This window comes from Saimiri boliviensis, chromosome 3, assembly GCF_048565385.1.
Source record: "Saimiri boliviensis isolate mSaiBol1 chromosome 3, mSaiBol1.pri, whole genome shotgun sequence".
Taxonomy (NCBI): domain Eukaryota; kingdom Metazoa; phylum Chordata; class Mammalia; order Primates; family Cebidae; genus Saimiri; species Saimiri boliviensis.
In genome coordinates this window covers 87,540,257-87,564,110 of record NC_133451.1, presented here as the reverse complement: position 1 = coordinate 87,564,110, position 23,854 = coordinate 87,540,257, and the positions used below count along the sequence as shown (strand labels likewise).

The window sequence follows — 23,854 nt, the reverse complement described above, 5'->3', positions numbered from 1 at the left end:
GTTAGATATTAAAGGCTGAGAAGAAAAATAAAGCAGGGAGGGCAGACAGGAAGACGGTATATGTGGGTAATAGTTATGAAACAAGAGAATTTAAATAGGTGACCAGGAACACTCTGATATTTGAGTAAAGACCCTCTCCATGAGAGTGGGTAGAACCTGTGACCCAGATAGGATATCACTCCTGCGATTAAATAACTTTAAATCCCAAAACGGATTGTGCAGATACAATTACATCCCCCTAGGCTGGGTGCAGTGGCTCACACCTGCGATCCCAGCACTTTAGGGGGCTGAGGTGGGTGGATCACCTGAGATCAGGAGTTCGAGACCAGAACAGACCAAATAGTGAAACCCCGTCTCTACTAAAAATGCAAAAAATTAGCCAGGCGCATGCCTGTAGTCCCAGTTCCTCAGGAGGCTGAGGCAGGAGAATTGCTTGAACCTAGGAGGCAGAGGTTGCAGTGAGCCGAGATTGCACCACTGCACTCCAGCCTGGGCAACAGAGTGAGACTCTGCCTAAAAAAAAAAAAAAAAAAAAAAAAAAAAAGCCAAAACCGAAAAACAATTACATCGCCTAATCACTGGATACTGAGTTAATAAAAAAAACAGATGATCTAATCAGGTGAGACCTTAAAAGAGGTTAAAAAGCAAAAGCAAGGCCAGGCGCGGTGGCTCAAGCCTGTAATCCCAGCACTTTGGGAGGCTGAGGCGGGTGGATCACGAGGTCAAGAGATCGAGACCATCCTGGGTCAACATGGTGAAACCCCATCTCTACTAAAAATACAAAAAATTAGCTGGGCATGGTGGTGCGTGCCTGTAATCCCAGCTACTCAGGAGGCTGAGGCAGGAGAATTGCCTGAACCCAGGAGGTGGAGGTTGCGGTGAGCCGAGATCGCGCCATTGCACTCCAGCCTGGGTAACAAGAGCGAAACTCCGTCTCAAAACAACAACAACAACAACAACAACAACAAACAAAAAAGCAACAGCGGAGGCTCTACTGCTGGCCCTGGAGAAGAAAGCAATTATGCTGTGAACTGTCTAAGGTGGGGATGGCCTATAAGGATGTCAGTCCTAGAGCTACAAGGACCTGAATTTGTGCAACAACCTGAGTAAGACTGGAAGAAGATCTGGATCTCTAGATAAGCTCAGCTGACACCATGATTTCAGCCTGGTGAGATTCTGAGCAGGGGACTCAGCTAAACTCAAGACACAGAAACTGTGAGACACTGGCTGGGCATAGTGGCTCACGCCTCTAATCCCAGCACTTTGAAAAGCCGAGACAGGTGGATCACTTGAGGCCAGGAGTACGAGACCAGCTTGGGCAACATGGTGAAACCCCATTTCTACTAACAATACAAAAATTAGCTGGGCATGGTGGTGTACCTGTGGTCACAGCTATTTGGGAGGCTGAGGCAGGAGAATCCATTGCCCCTGGAAGGCAGAGGCTGCAGTAAGCTGAGATCCCGCCACTACATTCCAGCCTGGGCAATACAGTGAGACTCAGTCTCAAAAAACAAAAACAAAAAACAAAGAAATAAAAACTGTGAGACCCCTTAGTGTTATTTTTAGTAATCACAAGTCTTTTTTTTTTTTTTCTTGGTAGTTTAGCTAATGATCTTTCCAAGGAACCAACTTACAGATTCATTGATTTTTGTTTTTGTTTTTTTTTTTTTTTTTTTTTGAGATGGAATCCCACTCTGTTGCCCAGGCTGGAATAGTGGCATGATGTTGGCTCACTACAACCTCTGCCTCTTGGGTTCAAGTGATTCTTCTGCCTCAGCTTCCTCAGTAGCTGGGACTCCAGGTGTGCGCTACCACGCTGGGCTAATTTTTGTGTTTTTAGTAGAGACAGGTTTCACCATATTAACCAGGCTGGTTTCCAACTCTTAACCTCATGATCCGCCCTCCTCAGCCTCCCAAAGCACTGAAATTACTGGTGTGAGCCACCATGCCTGGCAAGTTTCATTGGTTTAAAAACTCTCAATTTCATTCATTTCTGTTGTAATCTTTGTTCTTGTCTTCCTTCTATATTTTGGATTTAGTTTGATCTTTTTCTAGAGTCTTAAGGTAGAAGGGAATGTTATTGATTTGAGATTGTTCTTCCTTCTAAATGCAGACTTTGCCAGCTATCAATTTCCCTCTAAGCACTGCTTTAGCTGCATTCAATAAGTTTTGGTATATTGTATTTTCATTTTCATTCAGTTCAAAGTATTTTCTAGTTTCCCTTGTGATTTCTTTTCTGATCCATTAGTTGTTTAAGGAGTGTGTTTTTTATTTCTACATATTTATGAATTTCCCAAATTTTCTTCTGTTATTGATTTCTAATTTCATTCCATTCTGGTCAGAGAGCATACTTTGTATCATTTCAGTTCCTTTAAATTTACTGGAACTTGTTTTATGTCGTAACATATGGTCTATCCTGGAGAATGTTCTATGTACACTTGAGAAGAATACCTATTCTGCTGTTGCTGAGTGAAATGTTCTACAGATAACTGTTAAAGTCTACTTGGTATTTGGTGTTGTTCAAGATTTCTAATTTTTTTTGTTTTTCTGATCAGTATTCAATTATATCCATTAATTAAAGTGGAGTGTTGAAGTTTCCAACTATTACTACTGAATTACATATATTACTCCCTTCTAGTCTGCCAGTTTTTATTTCACTTATTTTGTTGCTCTGTTAGGTAAATACATGTTTATAACTCATATTTTCTTGATGGATTTAACTTTTTATCATGATAAAATGTAGACTCTGTCTCTAGTAATATTTTTTGTCTTAACATCAATTTTATCTGATACCGTACAGTCATTCTAACCCCTTTTTGTTACTATTTGCATAATATATTTTTCTATACTTTTACTGGTAACATATTTGTATCTTTTTAAAAAACTGTGTCTCTTGTAGACAACTTAAAATTAGATTATAATTTTATCTACCCTGCCCATCTCTCTTTTAGCTGGAGTGTGTGACATATTTAGTTTAATGTAACCTACTGATAAAGTAGGATTTATTAGTGCCATTTTGCTATTTATTTTCTCTATGTTGTATGTCTTTTGGGTTCCCTTTCCTACATAAAAAAGTAAAAGAGGAATCAAGGTCATCAGCTAATAGTGAGGATGGGAAAGGGGATTTTAGAAGTCTGAGGCAATAACATTGTCTTCTACCTTAAGATTCTAGAAAGACGACGTAAAATCAGTTTTTTGGGGAAAGTGGGAAACTAAACATAGTAGAGAAACATAGCAGTTTTTTGTTACTATTAAGAACTTACCTGGGGAAAAGAAAGAACATACCTGAGATTAGCAGTGATGAATTTAAAATGAGACTGGTTAGTGTGATTGTGGGATTCCAGTCACACCCATCTGTTCAGGTGTGAGCATGGAGTAAACTAGAAATATATACAATGGTGCCAGTATGGTAACTTTCATAGCAGTTTTCAATGGACATTTGTTGTACAAAATATTGATTTGATTATAAACAGACTTCTGAACCTTATTGCTTTACATTCTTTTCAAATAACATAAATTGGTTTATTAAAGTTAGATAATCCTCACCTCTCCTTCTTGCACTGATGTAATCCTAGATGTATCTCTATTTGACTTACCATATTAATTTGGTTGTTGATTTGCTTGTCTGTATTTTTGATTAGACTATAAACTGAATTACTTTCCCAGGACTGCCTTAACAAAGTGCCGCAGACTGAGTGGTTTCAACAGCAAGAATTTATTTTCTCACAGTTCTGGAAGCTAGAAGTTCAAGGTCAAATGTCAAGAGGGCCTCTCCTCTTAGTGTACAGATGGTCATGTTCTCCATGTGTCTCACATGGTCTTCCCTCTATGTGTGTCAATGTCTTCTTTCCTCTTATAATGACACCAGTTACATTTAATTAAGGCCCACCCTACTGACCTCATTTTACTTCTTTAAAGAACAAATGCCCTCTTCAAATATAATTGCATTCTGAGACACGGAATTTGGGATTTCAGCAAATGAATTTTGAGAAGACACAGTTTGGTTCATAACAGTAACCTTTTTAAGAGAAAAGAGCATGTCCTTGATTTTTGTGCCAGTGATATCTGAGGAGAGTGGTACACAAAATAATCAATGTTGCTTACACTCAATTAGATGAGAAACCAGAAAACTGAGCCCCAGGTCACCTACATGAGTTTAAGAATACATATATGTGATACAAAATAATTTTAGAGGGGAGATAAGAATATGTACCTGTTCAACTTATTTATTATCTATTCTCTTCTTTCTCATCGATTCATTCAAACACTGTGAATGAAAGTATATTGCCATACTCTTCAGTTATGGCAGGTTTACTGAAGCTATTTTTCTGATTTAATACAGTAATATATATTGTGTGTATATTTATTCATCACGAACACACACACAATCCTTGTGCAATAAATTAGAAAGACTGAAGTGACAGAGAGAATAAAATAAACATCACATTTTGCAAATCCAATTATCTGGGGATTGTAACTCCTAATTTTGGGGTACAGTTCTCTTTTGGGTTTTTTTCTAAAGCATACTGCCTATATGTAATGTTTACTACTATATTCTTAAAAACAGTGGGATAAAACAGTGCCTAGTTCATTATAGGACCCTCAATAAATATTTAATAAATTAATAGAAGTATTTCAGAATCAAACAGATGGATTCCAGCCCTGGTTCTATTATTTAACCAGCTCTGTGACTTTGGACAAATAAATCTAAGCCTCTGTATTCCCATTTATAAACAGGCATAAGAATATATCTACTAGCAGGAAAAGATGTCATTATATGAAAAATATACTTGCACACTCATGTTTACAGCAGCATAATTCACAACTGCAAAAATATGGACTCAGCCCAAATGCCTATCAATCAATGAGTGGATAAAGAAACTGTGGTGTACACACACACACACACACACACACACACACAAGAATACTACTCAGCCATAAAAAGGAAAGAATTAATGGCATTCACAGCGATCTGGATGGGACTGGAGACTATTATTCTAAGTGAAGTAACTCAGGAATGGAACACCAAACACCGTTATGTTCTCACTCATAAACGGAAGCTAAGCTGTGAGGATGCAAAGGCATAAAAAATGATATAATGGACTTTGGGGACTCAGGGGGAAAGAAAGGGAAGGGGGTGAGGGATAAAAGACTACAAATTAGGTTCAGAGTATACTGCACGGATGATGGGTGCACCAAAATCTCACAAATTGCCTCTAAAGAACACTCAAATAACTAAGTACCACCTGTTCCCCAAAAACCTATGGAAATAAAAATATTTTTAAAAAAGAATAGTTTTAATTCTTTGGAGTTATTTTGGGGATCCAGTAGAATGATACTATTAAAGTTCTTGGCATGATACCCGTCATGTTCAATATAGAGAAGCTATCTTGCTATCTTTATTGTTAGGCTTAAATACATATCTTGGTGTATAATTTCTTTACACAAAATTGGAATCATACTTTTGAGTTCCTTATTTCATCTTTGCCACATTAATATGATACTATAAACATTTTGCTATGTAGTGGTAGTTAAAAGCATGAATACAAATTAAAGGTAGACAAAAATACACAACTTCAAGCAAATATATAACTTCTCTGGGCCTCAATTTTCTCAACCTTGAAGTGGAATAATCATAGCAACTGTCTCAAGAGGGCTATTATGAAAATTCAGGCAAAATTCTTAGTGCAATATTTGGAATATGCCAAAAACACATTTAATACAACTATTATCTGAAAATCACATTACATAGATGTGCACATTTATGTTCTTTCTAATCTTTTGCAACAGTAAATGGTAAAATCTTGGTCTCTGTCTTGCTTATGAGTCTTGGTCAATGTCTTTAGTTGTTTCCTTAAATACAAGGGCTAATATATTAAGCCTGGAACCCTTTTATTTTCAAGTAAAATCTCAATCAGTGGGGATGGTAAATAAACCTATAAATAAAGGGGTGCTCAGAGACTGAAATAAATGGTAAAACAGGCAAAAAAATTCTGCATGCTTTTCCTTGGTAAACTGAGATGGTGCTCCTTATGAGAGAATTTTTAAAATCACTGAGCAAAAAACAAATCAATAATATTAAAACTTTTTCTCTCACTAGAATAAACAATGGATTGGCTGTATATGGTTTTGCTGGTGCTGTACTGTAGGCAAAGACAAAACAATAGCAATGTGGCTATTTAAGCATTCCATATTAAGAAGAAATTCAAGTACAATGAGCCCCTAATTCTTTTACAAAGATGCCAAGAAGCTAAACATAAATAGTTCAGTTAACTCCATGTAATACAAATGGTCAATAGATTTTAATGCCACTGGATCTAAGACTTAAGAAATAAGCTAGAATGTTCGTAAGCCCATTCTACCAGGGAAAGTGAAATGTGGTTTTGGCTGCAATTACCTGATTTTCTATGATTCTCTACTATTTTCGCATTCCTACAGTCAATCTATTCACAAGTATGAGTCAAAGAAATGCTGCTTCTATCATAATTTGACTGGAAATGTCCCATAGCAAACTTAAAGCTTCAACTGAAGTTCCTAAAATGTAACTTCCTATTCATTTTTATCTAGTCAAAGTGATGTCACCATAATTTAGGCAAAACATCCATAATGTTTTCACAATTCAAATAAATCAAAAAATTTTAAACATTAGATCCAAATAAGATTAGCTATGAAATTTTAAATGAATGTGTTATATAAAGAGATAACCAGTTCAGTTCTAACATTCAGATTTCTGAGGTTTTCTAAAACAATTAACTCCACTGAAAAAACAGAACAATAAAACATAAAATGTGCTTTAGTTTGCCTTTACATAAAAAGTTTCTTTGCAAATTTGAAATATTGAAAAGTAAATATAAAACAAAACAACATAAATTAGTACAAATAATATAAATTACATGGTAGAAAACTCACAATGTAAATTATGAATTTAAACTTCTCCAAGCTTTCCAGGGTACAATACTCTGCATCGAAAGTATCAAGCCTGAAACTGCAGCTTGTTTTTAAAACAGGTGTCCAAGAGAATGTCACTTGATCTAAAGCCTTCTTGCTTGGGTAAGTAATACTGACACTGAGGCCAAGAACTAGAATTATGCTTTGACTAGGCCTCTGAACTGACCACAATCGATTCAAGCTGCTTAAGCATTTGAGCACCAGGCAAATGTGCTATGTTAATTACTGCTACATGATCTTGACATGAACTAATCCCCATTCCTATTAACTTTCTTAGTAAATTAAGCTTTAATGCTTAACTGATAACAAGTGCTGGATAATTCAGAACAATATAAAATTTAACAGATGAGGGAGCAATAAATGATGGCTACTCATGTTAGCATAATACATATTTATTTTACATGGCAGGATGATTGTATATTAAAATTGCATCCTGGCCTGGCATTAAATTTAAAACCAAGGCAGGTAGGGGTGGTGAATGTAATTTCTACTTTGATCTTCATATTTTCTCCATACTAAGTATGTTTTTTAGAAGTGCCGGAAGTGGTGGTTACAGGATATCATGAAATTTGATAACTAGACAACATGAATCAGCAAATGATGTGGTATGACATTTTGTTAACTCACCCAGTAATTACTTGCTTACAACAGCATACAAATAACAGCAGAGACTCCTGTCTCCACAAAGGGTGTTTTTATCCAGAATATAGTTTCCCTAAGCATCAGTCTAGGCAACCAAAATACTATAACTTATAGAAGCAATGTTACAAGTCAGAGTTTGTTTCTATTTTATTGGTATTAAACAAAAAATATAACAGCTAAATGTAGGTAGTAATTAAAACATTGCTTTCTTTATTAGGATAAAGCAGCAACATACTAGATCTTACATTAAATATTTCTGTAAGACAGAGACCCCATACTAGTACTTCTAGGAAAATAACTAACCAAATTGACATTATGGCCTAAATGATGAATGGGTCTAGAGTCAGGCGTGATCTATGCAGTTAAACATTTACTGAATGCCTCCTGTGTGCTGAATGCTGCACTAGACTTTGGAAACCTCTACTGATTTTCCCTTTCTCCCCATAACCACTATGACTACTCCCACTGCTTCTGGCTCATTCTTACTAAGCAGACACTCACTCTGAAAAATACAATTTAAATGAAAAATAACAGCTTAAAAAATACTGCATTATTCTTCCATTTTTGTAAAATACTCTGTCCTTATGAGTGAATGTTTTAAAAGTCTGAAAGAAAATAGTAGTAACAGTTACTTTGGGAGGTGGGATTATGTGTGAAATTTGTTTTTTGTTTTCTGTGTTTTTTGTTTGTTTTCTACGTTTTTAAAATGTCATAATGAACACTGACTACTTTTAAAATAAAAAAAAATCTATTCAATTTTGAATGACATACTGTGTGCTATGTTCTTGAAATATATATTATTTAATTAATAGTAGGCTAAAGAGAGGGGTATTTATATTTGATTCTTAAATGAAGTATTGAGGTTTCCTGGCTCCATTTTAAACATTATCTAGAAACATTATGCTATAATTATATAATAGAAGAGATGAAAATGTAATTAAGTTTTAATCTTATTCAACCTCAGAGAAGTCATTGTTTCAATTATTTCAAAGTAGGACAAATTTAAAAAGAAGAGAGTCTGAAAAAATCACTTTAAAGGATCATTTGTTCCTGCCAACAAGGCAACTCACAAAGTGCAACAGCTCCTTGGGGTGGGATGCCTGCAATCAGCACTGCTGCCTACACTGCCAACATTCTAAAAGCCCCTTATTCAGAAATACGCAGAGATTCAATAAGCTGCAGTACAGTGCATTCTTAAGGTCTCTGAGACTTCTTTCTTCTTGTAACTTAAGAGACAATGAAATAGATTTGGATAAAACATACATATACATACATATATATATTTTTTAAGGTGGAGTCTCGCTCTGTCGCCCAGGCTAGAGTGCAGTGGCACGATCTCGGCTCACTGCAACCTCTGCCTCCAGGGTTCAGGGGATACTCCTGCCTCAGCCTCCCAAGTAGCTGAGACTGCAGGCATGCAGCACCACACCCAGCTAATTTTCGTATTTTTAGTAGAGATGGGGTTTCACCATGTCTCGATCTCCCGACCTTGTGATCCACCTACCTTGGCCTCCCAAAGTGCTGGGATTTACAGGTGTCAGCCACTGCGCCTGGCCCTTTTATTTTTGAGATGGAGTCTTGCTCTGTTGCCCAGGTTGGAGTGCAGTGGTGCAATCTCGGCTCACTCCAACTTCCACCTCCCACATTCAAACAATTCTCTTGCTTCAGCCTCCTGAGTAGCTGGGACTACAGGTGCATGCCACCACACTCAGCTAATTTTTTGTACGTATTTTTAGTAGACACGGAGTATCACCATGTTAGCCAGGCTTGTCTCGATCTGCCCTCATGAATAGCCCACCTCAGCCTCCCAAAGTGCTGGGATTACAGACGTGAGCCACTGCACCAGGCCCAGATAAAACATATTTTAAAGAAGCAGGTCATAACCTAATTCAACATTCAAAACATTTATGAATAGGTCTGAAGGTACATTTCAATGCCTGTCTACTCAAAAATCCAATCTTCTTTTTCTCTAAGGCTCAAAGTTCTTTAATGTCACTAGTTATTTTTCATCTAAATGAATGTCCTCACTTCCATAATTTGTAGAATAATGAAATTAGAATAAGTGATTTTCAGGGCCCCTTTGAATCTTAAAATTTTATTATTCTCCAAAAAACCACATCAATCAGTTTTTCTTCAGTTCTAATAGGAATTGATAACTGATACCGAATACAATTAGTACTTTTATTTTCACAGAGCTCAGTATTACCTTTCATTAAAATAGTTTCTAATAGATATTCATATTTATCTACTCCATAATTAGTACTCTATAGGATTATGGCAAGAATATTTTCACTAATTATACTACACATATTTCAAAATGCAAAAAAAAACCAAAAAAAATGGCATTAAGTACTTTCAAGAAAATTTCAAAAAACAACCAACCTGATGACCTGGTTACAGTGGGCACACATTGGAGTTCGTTTCCCTGCTGGAATGTGCTCAGCTCTTTGCACTAAAGTGTCCTGGTCGCTTGGCTGAGGTTGTCCCAAAGCTGAGTTGGCTGGTGCCACTGCTCCTGAGGAAGTAGCACTGTTTGAGATTCTTCCAGTGGAAGGTACTAGGAGTTAAAACAGAAGAATCAGAATGAGAATAAGCCACATACAAATTTTTCCTAACAATTAAAATAAAATTATTATTTTAATAATAATCTATTCACTTGTTATTCTCTCACATTTACAGTGAAGTGATGAATCAAACACTGGGCTGTGACCATGCAAATGAAAAGGAAAGAAAACCAAAGATTCCAACATAGTGAAAGAATTATGACAGATATATGTATAGAATGTTTTAAGAAAAGGGCCAGGTGCGGTGGCTCAGCCTGTAATCCCAGCACTTTGGGAGGCCAAGGCGGCTGGATCACGAGATCAAGAGATTGAGACCATCCTGGTCAACATGGTGAAACCCCGTCTCTACTATAAATACAAAAAATCAGCTGGGCGTGGTGGCGCGTGCCTGTAATCCCAGCTATTCAGGAGGCGGAGGCAAGGGAATTGCCTGAACCCAGGAGGCGGAGGTTGCGGTGAGCCGAGATCGCGCCATTGCACTCCAGCCTGGGTAACAAGAGCGAAACTCTGTCTCAAAAAAAAAAAAAAAGAGAGAAAAGCATCTCCTCTGCTTCTAACAGGAGATGGTTACGGTGAATGTTGAAGGTGAGTTATTTCTAGTTATCTAGACATTTCTGCTAACCATTAATTAGATTTAATTCCAAATATAATCATAGACACATTAAAAATCCCAATGTGTTGAAGATAACAAAACCAAAAATTAACTCACTATATTCTCTCTGTTCCTGTATTCTCTAAATAGACTGTGCAACCAATCACCCAGGAATAGAAGGCAGATATATAAGCAGCATTCTTGCCCCTTCCTCCCCGTCCTTTGTAGTAATAGGTCCTGCTGGTTTGATACTACATATTGTTCTTGACTTTGCCTCCTCTTCCCCATTCCTATAATACTGCCTTAATTTAGATCTTCAACATCTCCCACCTCAACCAGCTACCAAAAATGTCTTGTCCTGCTTAAATTCATCCTCCCATCTGCCACCTACGACTGAAATCTTACCCAACAGCATTTAAAGATCTCCCTATTTGACCCCTAAATGTAGTCCCTGCTTCCATGTGCTGCATACAAATCTCCCAAGTGGTTTCTGCTTGCCCCACAACGTCATCTTACATTGCCCATTGCCTTTCACTTTATGCTCCACAACACTAAACTGCCTCACTTTTTCTTGTGAATCTATGCTCAGGCTAGATTCTATGCTCAGGCTGTTTTCACCATCAGTAATGCCATTTTCTATCCTTCTTCCTATTAACCTAGTAACCACTACTTTATTGTTTAAGTCTCAGCCCAGAAATCAACTTCTCCAAAAACTCTCCTTGAATTGCATTTCTCCCCAACCTGCTCCATATAATCACGATTAAATGTTTCTCTTCTATGTTCTCATAGTTTTCTGTTAATGTCTTTATTACTGTTTTTGCTACATATTTCTGTGCCTTTCTTTCCCCCAACTAGATAGTACACCCCCTGAGAGCAGAAATTATGTCTTTTTCATCACCCTAGCAACTTAACAGAGTCTGAAGAGAATGAATGAATGAATAAACTGGAATCAATAGATAAGTGAAAGAATGAGAAAACAGTGAGGCATTGAAACCAACAGATGGCCTGCTCCTTAGCCATAGGCAATTAAAAACCCATGGAAGAGAAAAAGTGTGCATGAAAATAGTCTAAAAGGAACAACTTTTAAGGAAAGCACACAAATAATACAAATTAACAGTGTATTTATATAGATAAATATACAGGTATTTACATAAATAGACATATATATGTGTATACACATTGACAGTATCTATATTGAAGTATAGTTGGAATTGGGAAAGATTAATTAGGATAATTGATAAGTAATTCTCCCTTATTAGAGTGAAGCCTGTTTGCAATAATGTGCAATTACAGATCCAGAAACCCAGCATTTATAGACACTTCACACATCTGCAGTGCGCTGCCTGGCACTTGATCTGTGAAACGGCACTTTCAGGCCAGGGATCTCTACTATTGCCCATGTTTCAAGTGAGTCAACTGGACTAGAAACATGTTTCCATTCTCTTAGACCCACACTTTCTCTTATAGAAATGGGGAAGAAAAGTACTATAATATTCACTTGGTACACTACTTTCTTGTTACCTACTCATGCAGCCCAACTATTACCTCTGTGCATCTTTAATTTCTTTATCTAGGCCTGATTTCTCCTAGAGCACCAAATATGTATTCTCAAGGGCATTTTCAACTCTACCACCAGTTATTATCTTTAAATTCAATACATGTAAAAAGGATGTCCTCTTCTTGCACATATTACCAGCTCTTGCCAAGAACACCTAGATGCTTGAATTCTCCCATTCACGCAGCATGGAATTCTGCCTCCTATGGCCCTAAGGGTTAGTCCCCAGACCCTAACAACTGTTTCATAGAAAATGTTTCTTTCTCAGGTCTGTCTTTCCTTTCTCATCCATTCCTATCCTCTATCTTTTGAACTGTGGTCTTGAATTCCTCAAATCTGTACTATTGCGAGTCTCCTAACCACTCTCTCTGCTGCCACTCTCCTCTTCTACCTATTCTGCTACATTGTTTTTCCAAAAACACTACTCTGATCATATATTCCTGCTTCTAAAATAAAGCCTTTGTAACTCATTACGAACTATAGGTGGTCTTGAAAGTTGAGTCCCTCAATGAGTCCACTCCAATCTTCTATAAAATCTTGTCCTTTGTGTTTCCTCACATATCACTGCCATCATCTTCAGACTAAATTAGAGTTATTAATATTTAGTTTGTGCAATTATTTAATACTATTTGAAGGTACTTTTTTTTTTTTTTGAGATAGAGTCTTGCTCTGTTGCCCAGGCTAGAGTGCAATGGCATGGTTTTGACTCACTGCAACCTCCGCCTCCCAGGTTCAAGCAATTCTCCTGCTTCAGCCTCCTGAGTAGCTGGGACTACAGGAGCCCACCACCTTGCCCAGCTAATTTTTGTATTTTTAGTAGAGATGGGGTTTCATCATGTTGGCCGGGCTGGTCTTGAACTCCTGACCCTGTGATCCACCTGCCTTGGCCTCCCAAAGTGCTGGGACCACAGGTGTGAGCCACCGTGCCTGGCCTTGAAAGTACTATTCTTAAATCCTTACAAAAGCCTTGTGATTTTGGTATTAGTACTACTTTTTTAATTTATAAGGAATCTGAGGCAAAGAGAGGTTTAAAAATCTGCCCAAAGTCACACAGCATGTAAAAGTCTTGAACTTGGGCTGTCTGGCTCCCGAGTCTGCTCTTAAACTATGCTACAGTTTATTCACTATCCCTTGCATATGCCATACCAGCCATTACCTCTGTGACCCTCAGCCAAGGAAATGGCTCTTTTTCCACTGCTACTTACAGTTTTCCCATTCTGTAAGGCCCACAGAAATTTCATTTTGGAGAAAACTTCTCCAAAGTCTTCTCTGACCACCCCAGTTAGAAGTTAACATTCTCCACCTGTATAATTTATTAGCTGTTTATCAATATCCTGCCAATATCTTTTCCTCCCTAAATTAATTATTAATTACTTAAAAATGAGTACAAACTCTATATACTTTTTCTTACAGCCAGAAAATTGCCTTCCAAAAAAATGATGAAAAAATAGTATCTAACCAATTAAATGAAAAAACGAAGATTCCCAATCTTTTCTTCTTCTTCTTTTTTGCATTTGTAAAGAAGACTATACAGATAGATGCTTTAAAAATGTGGATTAGGTTCAGGATTTCAAATAATGGGACAGTAACCAATTGGAAAATCTGAAAATCAGACTTCAAAGAAAGCCAAATCCTTTCATCTAACATATGCCTTTATTTTATCACATTAATTATGCATAAGCTCTAAAGTACTGAGTCACTGAGACACTTTTAGCAATAAAAGAGTGTGGTGATTCTCCATCATGATGGTCATTGTAAAATGGGACATAATCCATGTGTCCCATACCTCAAGGAGAAGGTATATGGGGAACTAACTTACTTAGCATGAGAAGCCATTCTTAAACATGAAACATGCGACTGTATCTTAAACACACATAAAGAGGCTCTCAGCTCTACTGCTATTCCTTTCTTGGGATGAAGAGCTTTGCTTTCTGTTACTGTCCCATTTTAACCACTTTGGAAATGAAATAAATTCTCACACCTCCATTTGTTGCTGTGTTGTTAGCACATTGGCCCGTACACAAAGCTATACAAGCTCTATTAATTACCAAGTCCTGAACATTTCCAAGGCACAGTTATTTCCCGTATGAATAAAGTAATGTTTCATTCCTTCAGACTGAATTTCGCACTGCTCCAGCACAGGAATGGGCAATCTGAGCAGTCAAGTGCCAGCCTCCTAGTTGCTGCTCACTTGGCTTATGGGGAAGACGGAAGCTAAGAGGGTGAAATCTTGGGAGAGCGGAAGTACCATAAATGAGCCCTGCTTCAATTATAATTTTGTAGAGAACTACACTACCATACTAAGAAAACCAGTCTTCCATGGGTAACACATTGACCAAAATGCTTCAAATGCATTGAACCCACTACAAAAACCATCTACTTTTATGTAGGAAAAAAAAAATACTTCTCTTTAGAGATCGCTTAAGGATGAGAATCTACTTGTTTGTAATGTTTTTTTTTCTCTTAAGTTCTAATGATAACATTAAACAGGAGAACTGAATCAGCCTCATTTCACAATCTAGGAATGTAAGTCACAAAAAATGTGACTTATTCGAACTGAATAATGAGCAAGTCAGGAAGCTGTTACGATGAGAACATTAGGAGGAAGTTGATTCTTGACTCAAGATTTCCTTTTTAACCTTAAGCTTGAGCAACTTTCATTAAATATTGGCTTCTTTTATGGCTAATCTCTACTCCCTGGGAGCTTGTTTGAAAATTACTTTTTAAAATCTTTTGTACGAAACACATTTCGCCACCAGAAAACTGTAAATTCAAATCCATTAGCTTCTCTCCAAACCAACAGTGTTGGTGAGAATCTCTTTCATTAACTTTAGAATTGCTATTTATGAGTCTTCTAAAGGTTCAGGATGATAACACCCATATTTAATCTTTCCTTTTGATTTCAACACTATGATAGTCAAACCTAAGATTACAATAATTACCATTAAAGAAATAAATTTACTGGAAAACCTAGCAATGTACTAGAAAACTTTCTCAGCATACAATATATAAATTTGCTAAGTTAATCCAGTAAAATATACCTAAACCACAATATACAGAGTTGTTACAAGTTTCCAATAAGAAAATGTTAATTAAAATCCATCAAGTTCCTGGTAGTACATATGTGAATTTTTTTGAAAACAGATGTTTTCTCACTGGATTAAGAATAAAGTGAGGGTTATTTGATGTTTTTGGTCTCTGTTCCTGTTCATAATGGCGGTTAATTCTAAACCAACACACTTAAAAGACAGTAGTGAGGATTATAATGCATAGATTAAGCACCTGGCCAGACTGTACTTGAATAGGCATGAAATTAATCAGTTGATTCTTTGGTTCAAATAAAATTATTCAACTATCAGTAAAATATTCTTATTATTGATATGTACTATGTGAAAAATATACTACATTCTATCAAACTTTACTCGGAAACTTAACGTAAGTCAGCTGGGAGTGGGGGTGGTATTCCAAAGCACAAACTTGCAAGTTTCGTGTTGGAAGATGAACTGCTCATGATGATACAAAAAACACATCACTTAATGACGTCTCACCATCTCCATAGTACATACTGGTCCAAGCCACCATCCTCATCTCTTGCTTGGATTACAGCAGTGACTGCCTACAGATCTCCTTACTTCTACCCTTGCCATAAACACAGAAAACAGTAAAAATGAAGTCAGTATATAATTGAAGGGTTTTGAACAGATACTCCTCTGCTCAAAATCCTCTAACAGTGACCTTTTAACTCAGCACTGAAACGAAAGGTCTTAGAGAATCTGACCCCTGCTATCTCTCTGACCCAATCCCCTACTACTCTACCCCTGGCCAATTATATCCTAGACATGCTGGCCTCCTGATTATTCCTCTGTACTGGCCAGAGTGCTTCTGATTCAAGGCCTTTGTACTTTCTGTTCCCTCTGCCTGGAAATCTTTTCCCCAGCGTTCACATGGCTTGCTTCCTTCTGATTTCTGCTCCAAAGCCATATTATCAATGTAGCTTTCCTGGACCATCCTATATAAAACACCACCCCATTCCCCACAAACCAGCAGTTCCTCTATTCCCCAGCAGTTTCTCTTTATCTACAGCACTCATGTTATATTCTGTTTATTGTTTATTATCTCCCTTCTCATATCTTGAGGTCGCGAACACCATCTATTTTGTTCATTTCTATATCCCTAAAACCCAACAGTCCCTGGCATACTGCTCAGTAAGTCTTTGTTTAGAGAAAAAAATGACTCCTGTACCAGAATTATTGTCTTTCTACTAAAAAGAACCAGATGTTTTAGAGAAATTGCTGATTCTAGGATTGGGGCAAAAAATGAATAAGGAGTTCAGAATATCTTGTCAAATTATAAAGCAGGGAAAATACTGAAGACTACTAGAGTTGCATCAAAATAATCTGAAGAAATAGATGGTACAGTTTGAGCATTAAGAAAAATAAAAATAGTAACTACAATGGATTGAAATACTTCAAATATATCTAAGTCTATAAGTTTACAATGATTCTAGAATTTTTTTAAAAATCCACTTTGCTTATCTGTAGAGGATGCTATGGAACCAATTCATTATTTAAAAACTACTACAACTTAATAAAAGGAAAAAATCAAGCTTTGTTAATCATTGCTTCATAATTGATCATGTTTCATCAATATCCCATTTACTCCCTGCCATGTCTGAACTATTATGAAACAAATTCAAGATCTGTCATTTAATCTACATTGTAATATAATCTCTAAAAGAGTACTCTTTTTTTAAAAACATAACCATAATACTGTTATCACATTTAAAAATATTTCTTAATATCACAAAATACCCAATTTTCAATTTTTTTTCTAATTATTTGATTGACTATTAGTTGTCTATTGCCACTGTAACAAATTACTAATAATTTACTGGCTTAAAAACAACACAAATTTATACCTAAACCTAACAGTTATCCTACGCAGATATTACTGGGTCAAAATCAAGGTGCTGGTAGGGCTGTTTATCTCTCTGAAGGCTCTAGGGAAACTGAGACTCTCCAGTTCTATGTTTCCAAAGCCCCTTCCACCATCTTCAAAGTCAGCAACCATGGGTCAAATTGTTTTCACTTAGTATCACTCTGATCCTCTCTTCTGCCTCCCTGCTATTCCACTTTGAAGAACCTTGTGATTACAGTGGGTCAAAGCAAAATAGTTTCCCCATTTTTAGGGTCAATTGAGCAATCTTAACTCCATCTGCAAACTTCATTTCTTTTTGCCATATAACATAGTCACAGGTCTGTGTTCATGGACATCTTTGGAGGGGGCATTATTTTGCCTACCACACGTCTCCCCACACAGTAATTTTTTTTTTTTTTTTTTTTTTTTGAGATGGAATCTCACTCAATTGCCCAGGCTGCAGTGTAGTAGTGTAATCTTGGCTCACTGCAACCTCTGCTGCCCGGGTTCAAGCAATTCTCCTGCCTCAGCCTCCCAAGTAGCTGGGATTACAGGTGCCTGCCACTGTGCCCAGCTAATTTTTGTATTTTTAGTAGAGACAGGGTTTCACCATCTTGGCTAGGCTAGTCTTGAACTTGTGACCTCGTGATCCACCTGCGTTGGCCTCCCAAAGTGCTGAGCCAGTGCACCCGCCCCAACACAGTAATTTTTTTGGTTGCTTATTTAAAAAACTAGAGACAAGGTCTCACTCTGTTCCCCAGGCTGGAGTGCAGATACATATATTTGAATATTCTTCTATAGTAAAAGTTTTGAAGAGAAAATAACTTAATTGTTTCATCTTTACAACAATATTTCAAGGTACTGTCACTATTTAACAGATCAGAAATACAAACTTCTGAAAGGATAAGTAACTAGTCCTAAAATGTGTAGAATCATGAAATGGGGCAAATGTTTTTAGAACAACTACTGTGTGCCAAAAAATGTGCTGGCTCTACCGACTTGGACAGGACAAACATGATTTCTGCCTTTACTGAGTTTAAAGGAGGTTACAGGAAAGTAAAGTCTATTATGTTATAGTGGGACAAGTGCTAGAAAGGTGTAAAAATACTGAGTTTACCTACAGATATCTTTCACTCACAAGTTTATACCAAGAGCCGGTAATGAGGCAGGCACTACGCTATGCATGTGTTCACAGTGGAGGATAGCACATGTATGTTCAAGTTGGAGGCACCTGTGGTCCATCTAGTACAAATAATTTATTGAATTAAAAAACTCAGGAGAAATATCTAAGCTAGAAGAATTGATTCAAGAGTCACCAACATACTGATGACATTTGAGTCTGTGGGAGTGAACGAGACTGTTTCAGGGAAAGTGCACCATGAAAACAGAAGAGCTCCTTAGGCAGAAAGCAAATAACAAATACCTCGGGATTCACAGAGAGACAGGAGAAAAACCAGGAGGGCGTGTCATGGAAACCAGTGGAGGAGAGGAGAATCTGGGACCCCAAACCATATCTATTTGACTCCAAAGCTTATGTCCTTATGCAATAATTCATCAATAATTATTTATCAAGTCCCTACTGTGTGCTAAGCTCTTTGCCAGTTAATGTCTTGATCCGTTAAAATATGAAGTCAGAGCTCCTTAAATGTGATTTAAACCTGGTAGTACTAACTTCTGCACCAGTCTGGAGGAGGGATAGTGATAGCTGAGATGATTTATTTCTGCTATTTTAATTTCCTTACTGAGCTTGCTAGGATAAATTTAGGAAAAATGTATGAAGGTGTTATTTTTTTATTTTCTTTGAGGTCTCTAATAACTTAGATTATCACTTTTAAACCTTCCATGTGTTCTGTAAAATATTAGTTTTTTAGAGAAATACTACTTTATTTCCATAAACCTGGCTGCCCAAAGTTTTTAGCCATTATAATTAATGGCTGCAAAATTCCTGAAATAAAACATGTGGATAAAAGGCTATATTCTTTATGTTTTGAGAAACATTTAGAAGAATTTATATAAATTGCTTTAGAAGAGAAATGTGGCCAGGTGTGGTGGCTCACATCTGCAATCCCTGCACTTTGGGTAACTGAGACAGGAGGCTCACTTGAGGCTAGGAGTTTGAGACCAGCCTGGGCACCACAGTGAGACCCGAATCTCTAAAAACAAAACAAAACAAAACTTAGTTGAAGCCAGGAGTGGTGGCTCATGCCTGTAATCCCAGCACTTTGGGAGGCCGAGGAGGGCGGATCACGAGGTCAAGCGATCAAGACTATCCTGGCCAACATGGTAAAATCTTGTCTCTACTAAAAAATATAAAAATCAGCTGGGTGTGGTGGTGCACGCCTGTAGTCCCAGCTACTCAGGAAGCTGAGGCAGGAGAATTGCTTGAACCTGGGAGGCAGAGGTTGCAGTGAGCTGAGGTCACACCACTGCACTCCAGCCTGGTGCCTGATGACAGAGCGAGACTCTGTTTCCAAAAAAAAAAACTTAGTTGGGCATTGTGGCATGCACCTATAGTCCTAGCTACTCAGGGATGTGAGAAAGGAGGATCACCTGAGTGCAGGAGCTTGAGGTTGAAGTGGGCTGTAATAACATCACTGCACTTCAGCCTGGGCAACAGAACGAGAAACATAATTATAGATCTAATACTTTTGCTAAGGACAAACAGACTTAAGTACTAAATCTATTTTATTGTTAATAGTTCACAATAAAAATCGGTGTGAATACTTCAACTACTACATTTGGATTAAGATAAAGCAGCAAAGAAAGTTATAGGGACAAATGTAGGAATAATCGTAAAATACATTTTGATTCCTTATTTTAAAAATCCTATAATACTTCATTCTCATTAAGTCAGAAGAAAGGCTGATATTGAAACCATCAATGGATACTAGGCTGGGTGCAGTAGCTCATGCCTATTAACCCAGCACTTTGGTAGGCTGAGGCAGGCAGATCTCTTGAGGTCAGGAATTTCAGACCAGCCTGGCCAATGTGATGACACCCTGTCTCTATGAAAAAATACAAAAATTAGCTAGGCATAGGTGCCTGTAATCCCAGTTACTGGAAGGCTGAGGCAGGAGAATTGCTTAAATCCAGGAGGCAGAGGCTGCAGTGAGCTGAGATTGAGCCACTGCCCTCCAGCCTGGGTGACAGAGCAAGACTCTATCTCAAAAAAAAAAAAAAAAGAAAGAAAAAAAATCAGTGGATACTAATACTCCCCCTGACAAATGTTTACAGCCCCAACAAGGCAGAAGTCATATGCGAGATTTTACGGTGTGAAAAACAACTGGCTCAATTGCAAGAGGCGTTCTTATTAAAAACACTGAGGCTGATGTTGTGCTTGTATAAACAACTGGGCTACATCAAAGTGGCACTCTTGGGGAGATAAAGTATTGTCATTTAACATCTCAGGAAGTATGTTCTCAATGGTATGGTAGCAATTTTATACATACTAAATTGGGTAGCAGTCATGGAAACATGCTTGCATTTCATTGTGTGCAGCAAGTGCTTTCTTCCCTGCCCCTTCCCCAGCCATTGCAAACAGATGGTGGCCAAGAGAAGCACAGAATATGTGCATTTTGTCTGTCAAGCTCCTTATGTTGAAAGCCTAAACAACAGTCTACTCTTTATAATCCAGGCATGAAATCACATCCAACAGAAATGGAGGAAGTTATGCCAAGATCTGGGATCAGAGGAAAGTACATTCTGGAGACGTTTGTGCAATTTTTAAAAAATGAAATCAGGATTTTTTTTTTCACTCAGTGATTAAAAGCAAATTGGACAGATTAAAATATTACCATTTCTCTAAGCAGTGGAGAATGCTGGTATGTATGCTATAAAAAATTGGAACAGGTGCACCCAAGGCTAAGTATCAAATATTTCCACATCTTCAGGAGGTTAGCTTCTTCCATTAGCAAACAGCCTTTCAACTTTAAGAACCCAGATTAAACCGGATCTACAGTATCTTAATTAAAGTGAGTGTGGGGACTTGGATTACGTTCAGTTCTCTTTTTAATTTCTTGTATCACACATCATCAAAATTCAGTACACACAGACCTGCCTTTTTCTCCCAGCTGACCTTACATAGAAAACTTCCATTTGGTCAGAGATACAAGTTAAAGAAACCCAGTATGTACCTTGAAGATAAAAATAGGAGATCTTAACATATCTGGTTCTACCAGCATTCAATGAAGTCAACAAATTACTTATTACAATATACACAGTTTTCTAAATCATCTTAATATCACTGTTCCATTTTCTACTTAGAGTGAAAAGACAAGTCTGTGCTTTTACTGTAGGAGGCCAATGTGCTTCATTTTCTTTAAAAAAAAAAAAAAAGAACAAAGGAAAAGAAATAAAAAATAATACAATTCAGATAAAATATTTTTAAAAGAACAACAACAAAACTGAGACATAATTCATGATCCCAGGAATACTAAAAAGGATCAATGGTAAACTTGTACAGACTTTGTAAGTGTAGAATGTATTTAAAATATTAAATTTGTAAAATTTTGTTCATATTTAGATGAGAAAACCATAAGGACATACATTAAAATTATTTTATACTCAAATTATGCCTAGAGTTCTAAGATGTCTTATTTCCAGAGTAACATGAAAGCTAAACGAAATTGGCTTTTACTATTTTCCCATCAATTTTGAACTATTTATACAAATGAGAAAGCAGCTTAATTTAAGAAATAAAGGTGAAAGGTACCTAAGGTTGAAGTTGCCCTATAAATAGAGTTCTAATCATGTAGGGGAAAAAAATGAATCAGGACAAAAAAGAGAAATTTTAAGATTTCTCCATGTCAATATCCACAGTGTCTCTAATGATGAATACAAGTTATTGTAAAATTTTAAAACGGGGTACTCCTTACATTTCTATTATTACCACTAATTCTCTAAGATATCTCTCAAAGTCATTAGCTCTCCAAAACAATTGACACTTTATCATTTTTCAAAGTTATGTTTGAATTTAGTATCTTTTAAAAGCAGAGATGGTGGGCCAGCTTTTTCACGGTAGAAACAGCAACACATATAGCATAAAAACTAAAATTTAAAATATACAGCCTACTAGCTCTGTGATGTTTGAAATGTCATCATTCTGTGTCTTAAGTTACCTTATCTGTAAAACAGCAATAATAACTACCTCAAAGGGTGAGAGGATTAAATGAGGTAGTAAAAGTGTTTACTTACACTTCGTTGAATGTGTAAGAAATGCTTAAGTGTTAATTTTTTTTTTTTTTTTTTTTTTTTTTGAGACGGAGTTTCGCTCTTGTTGCCCAGGCTGGAGGGCAATGGCGCGATCTCGGCTCACCGCAACCTCTGCCTCCTGGGTTCAGGCAATTCTCCTGCCTCAGCCTCCTGAGTAGCTGGGATTACAGGCACGCACCACCATGCCCAGCTAATTTTTTGTATTTTTAGTAGAGACAGGGTTTCACTATGTTGACCAGGATGGTCTCGATCTCTTGACCTCGTGATCCACCCGCCTCAGCCTCCCAAAGTGCTGGGATTACAGGCTTGAGCCACCGCGCCCGGCAAGTGTTAGTTATTATTACACTCTGACACAAGATCTTACATAGTTAAAAAAGTATCTACTCATTCAACAACTACTTAGTACATGAAATGTTTTAGACCTAAGAATTTTTCTGGTATAGAAGATACATTTATCTTATCCTTAAGATATCTTAAGGATAAGATATCTTATCTTAAGGATAAGATATCTTATCTTAAGGATAAGATATCTGCCCAGAAAGAGTTAATCTTCTTAAAGGCACTATAGACAAGCAAATAGGAAATCATAGTATCTCAGGACTAGTGCTGAGATAACCAAGGGTGCTGATGGCTGTCAATAAAGTCTGCAACTACTATGCAGAATTATCAGACATCGTTATTCTTATTCATGTGCTTTAAAACCAGTCTTAACCAAACTTTTTCTGTAAAGAGCCAGAGAATAAATATTTTAGGCTTCATATGGGGCTCACATGGGGCTCACAGACTCTTACGACTACTCAACTCTACCACTGTGGCATGAAATCACCCACAAACAATAGGTAAACAACTGTACTGTAGCTGTTTTCCAATAAAACTTCATTCACAAAAATCGGTGGTGGGCTAGATGTGACTGAGGAACACCGTTTGCCAACCCTTGGTTTAAACCATACATGTCTATTAATAAGAATAGTTCTTTATGAAAAGCATATATGAGAACAAATCTAGATGTCTACCTTTATAAAAGGTTTAATATTTTAACCTCAGAATGAGAAGAAAATGGGGAGAAAGAATAGTTTTCACAGATGTGCCCTTGCATCAGCACTGGAAAGCTTCCAACACAGAAATAAATTTCAACGAAGGAACACTTAGAAGAAAAGAAAGCAGACAATTAATGGTAGTTACTTTTATTTTTTCCTGAGAATCAGAAACAAAAATCTACTTGTTATGTAAGGAGATGGATATATTTACATGTTTCACACCCCAGTTTTGACAATGGACAGCTCCAGTCAGGGCTTTATGGCAAGTGGGCTGTTTAGTTTAATGATGTCAAAATGCAGGGGAGCAGATGGCAATAAAACATTATTAGAAGAGATGAAATACACACAACTGGTAGCAGTTTACTTATTCATATAAAAATTTTAAAAT

General features: G+C 37.1%; 1 protein-coding gene across 13 annotated transcripts in view; it reads right to left on the bottom strand.

Moving 5' to 3' along the window:
• Window positions 1-23,854, bottom strand: part of PDLIM5 (PDZ and LIM domain 5) — a 217,532-nt gene that overhangs the window by 20,992 nt on the left and 172,686 nt on the right. For all 13 annotated transcript variants that reach the window (XM_074396453.1, XM_074396458.1, XM_074396455.1 and 10 more), the window contains one exon: window positions 9,973-10,147. In XM_074396453.1, coding sequence (XP_074252554.1) covers window positions 9,973-10,147 — 175 coding nt within the window. The remainder of the gene's footprint in view (window positions 1-9,972; window positions 10,148-23,854) is intronic.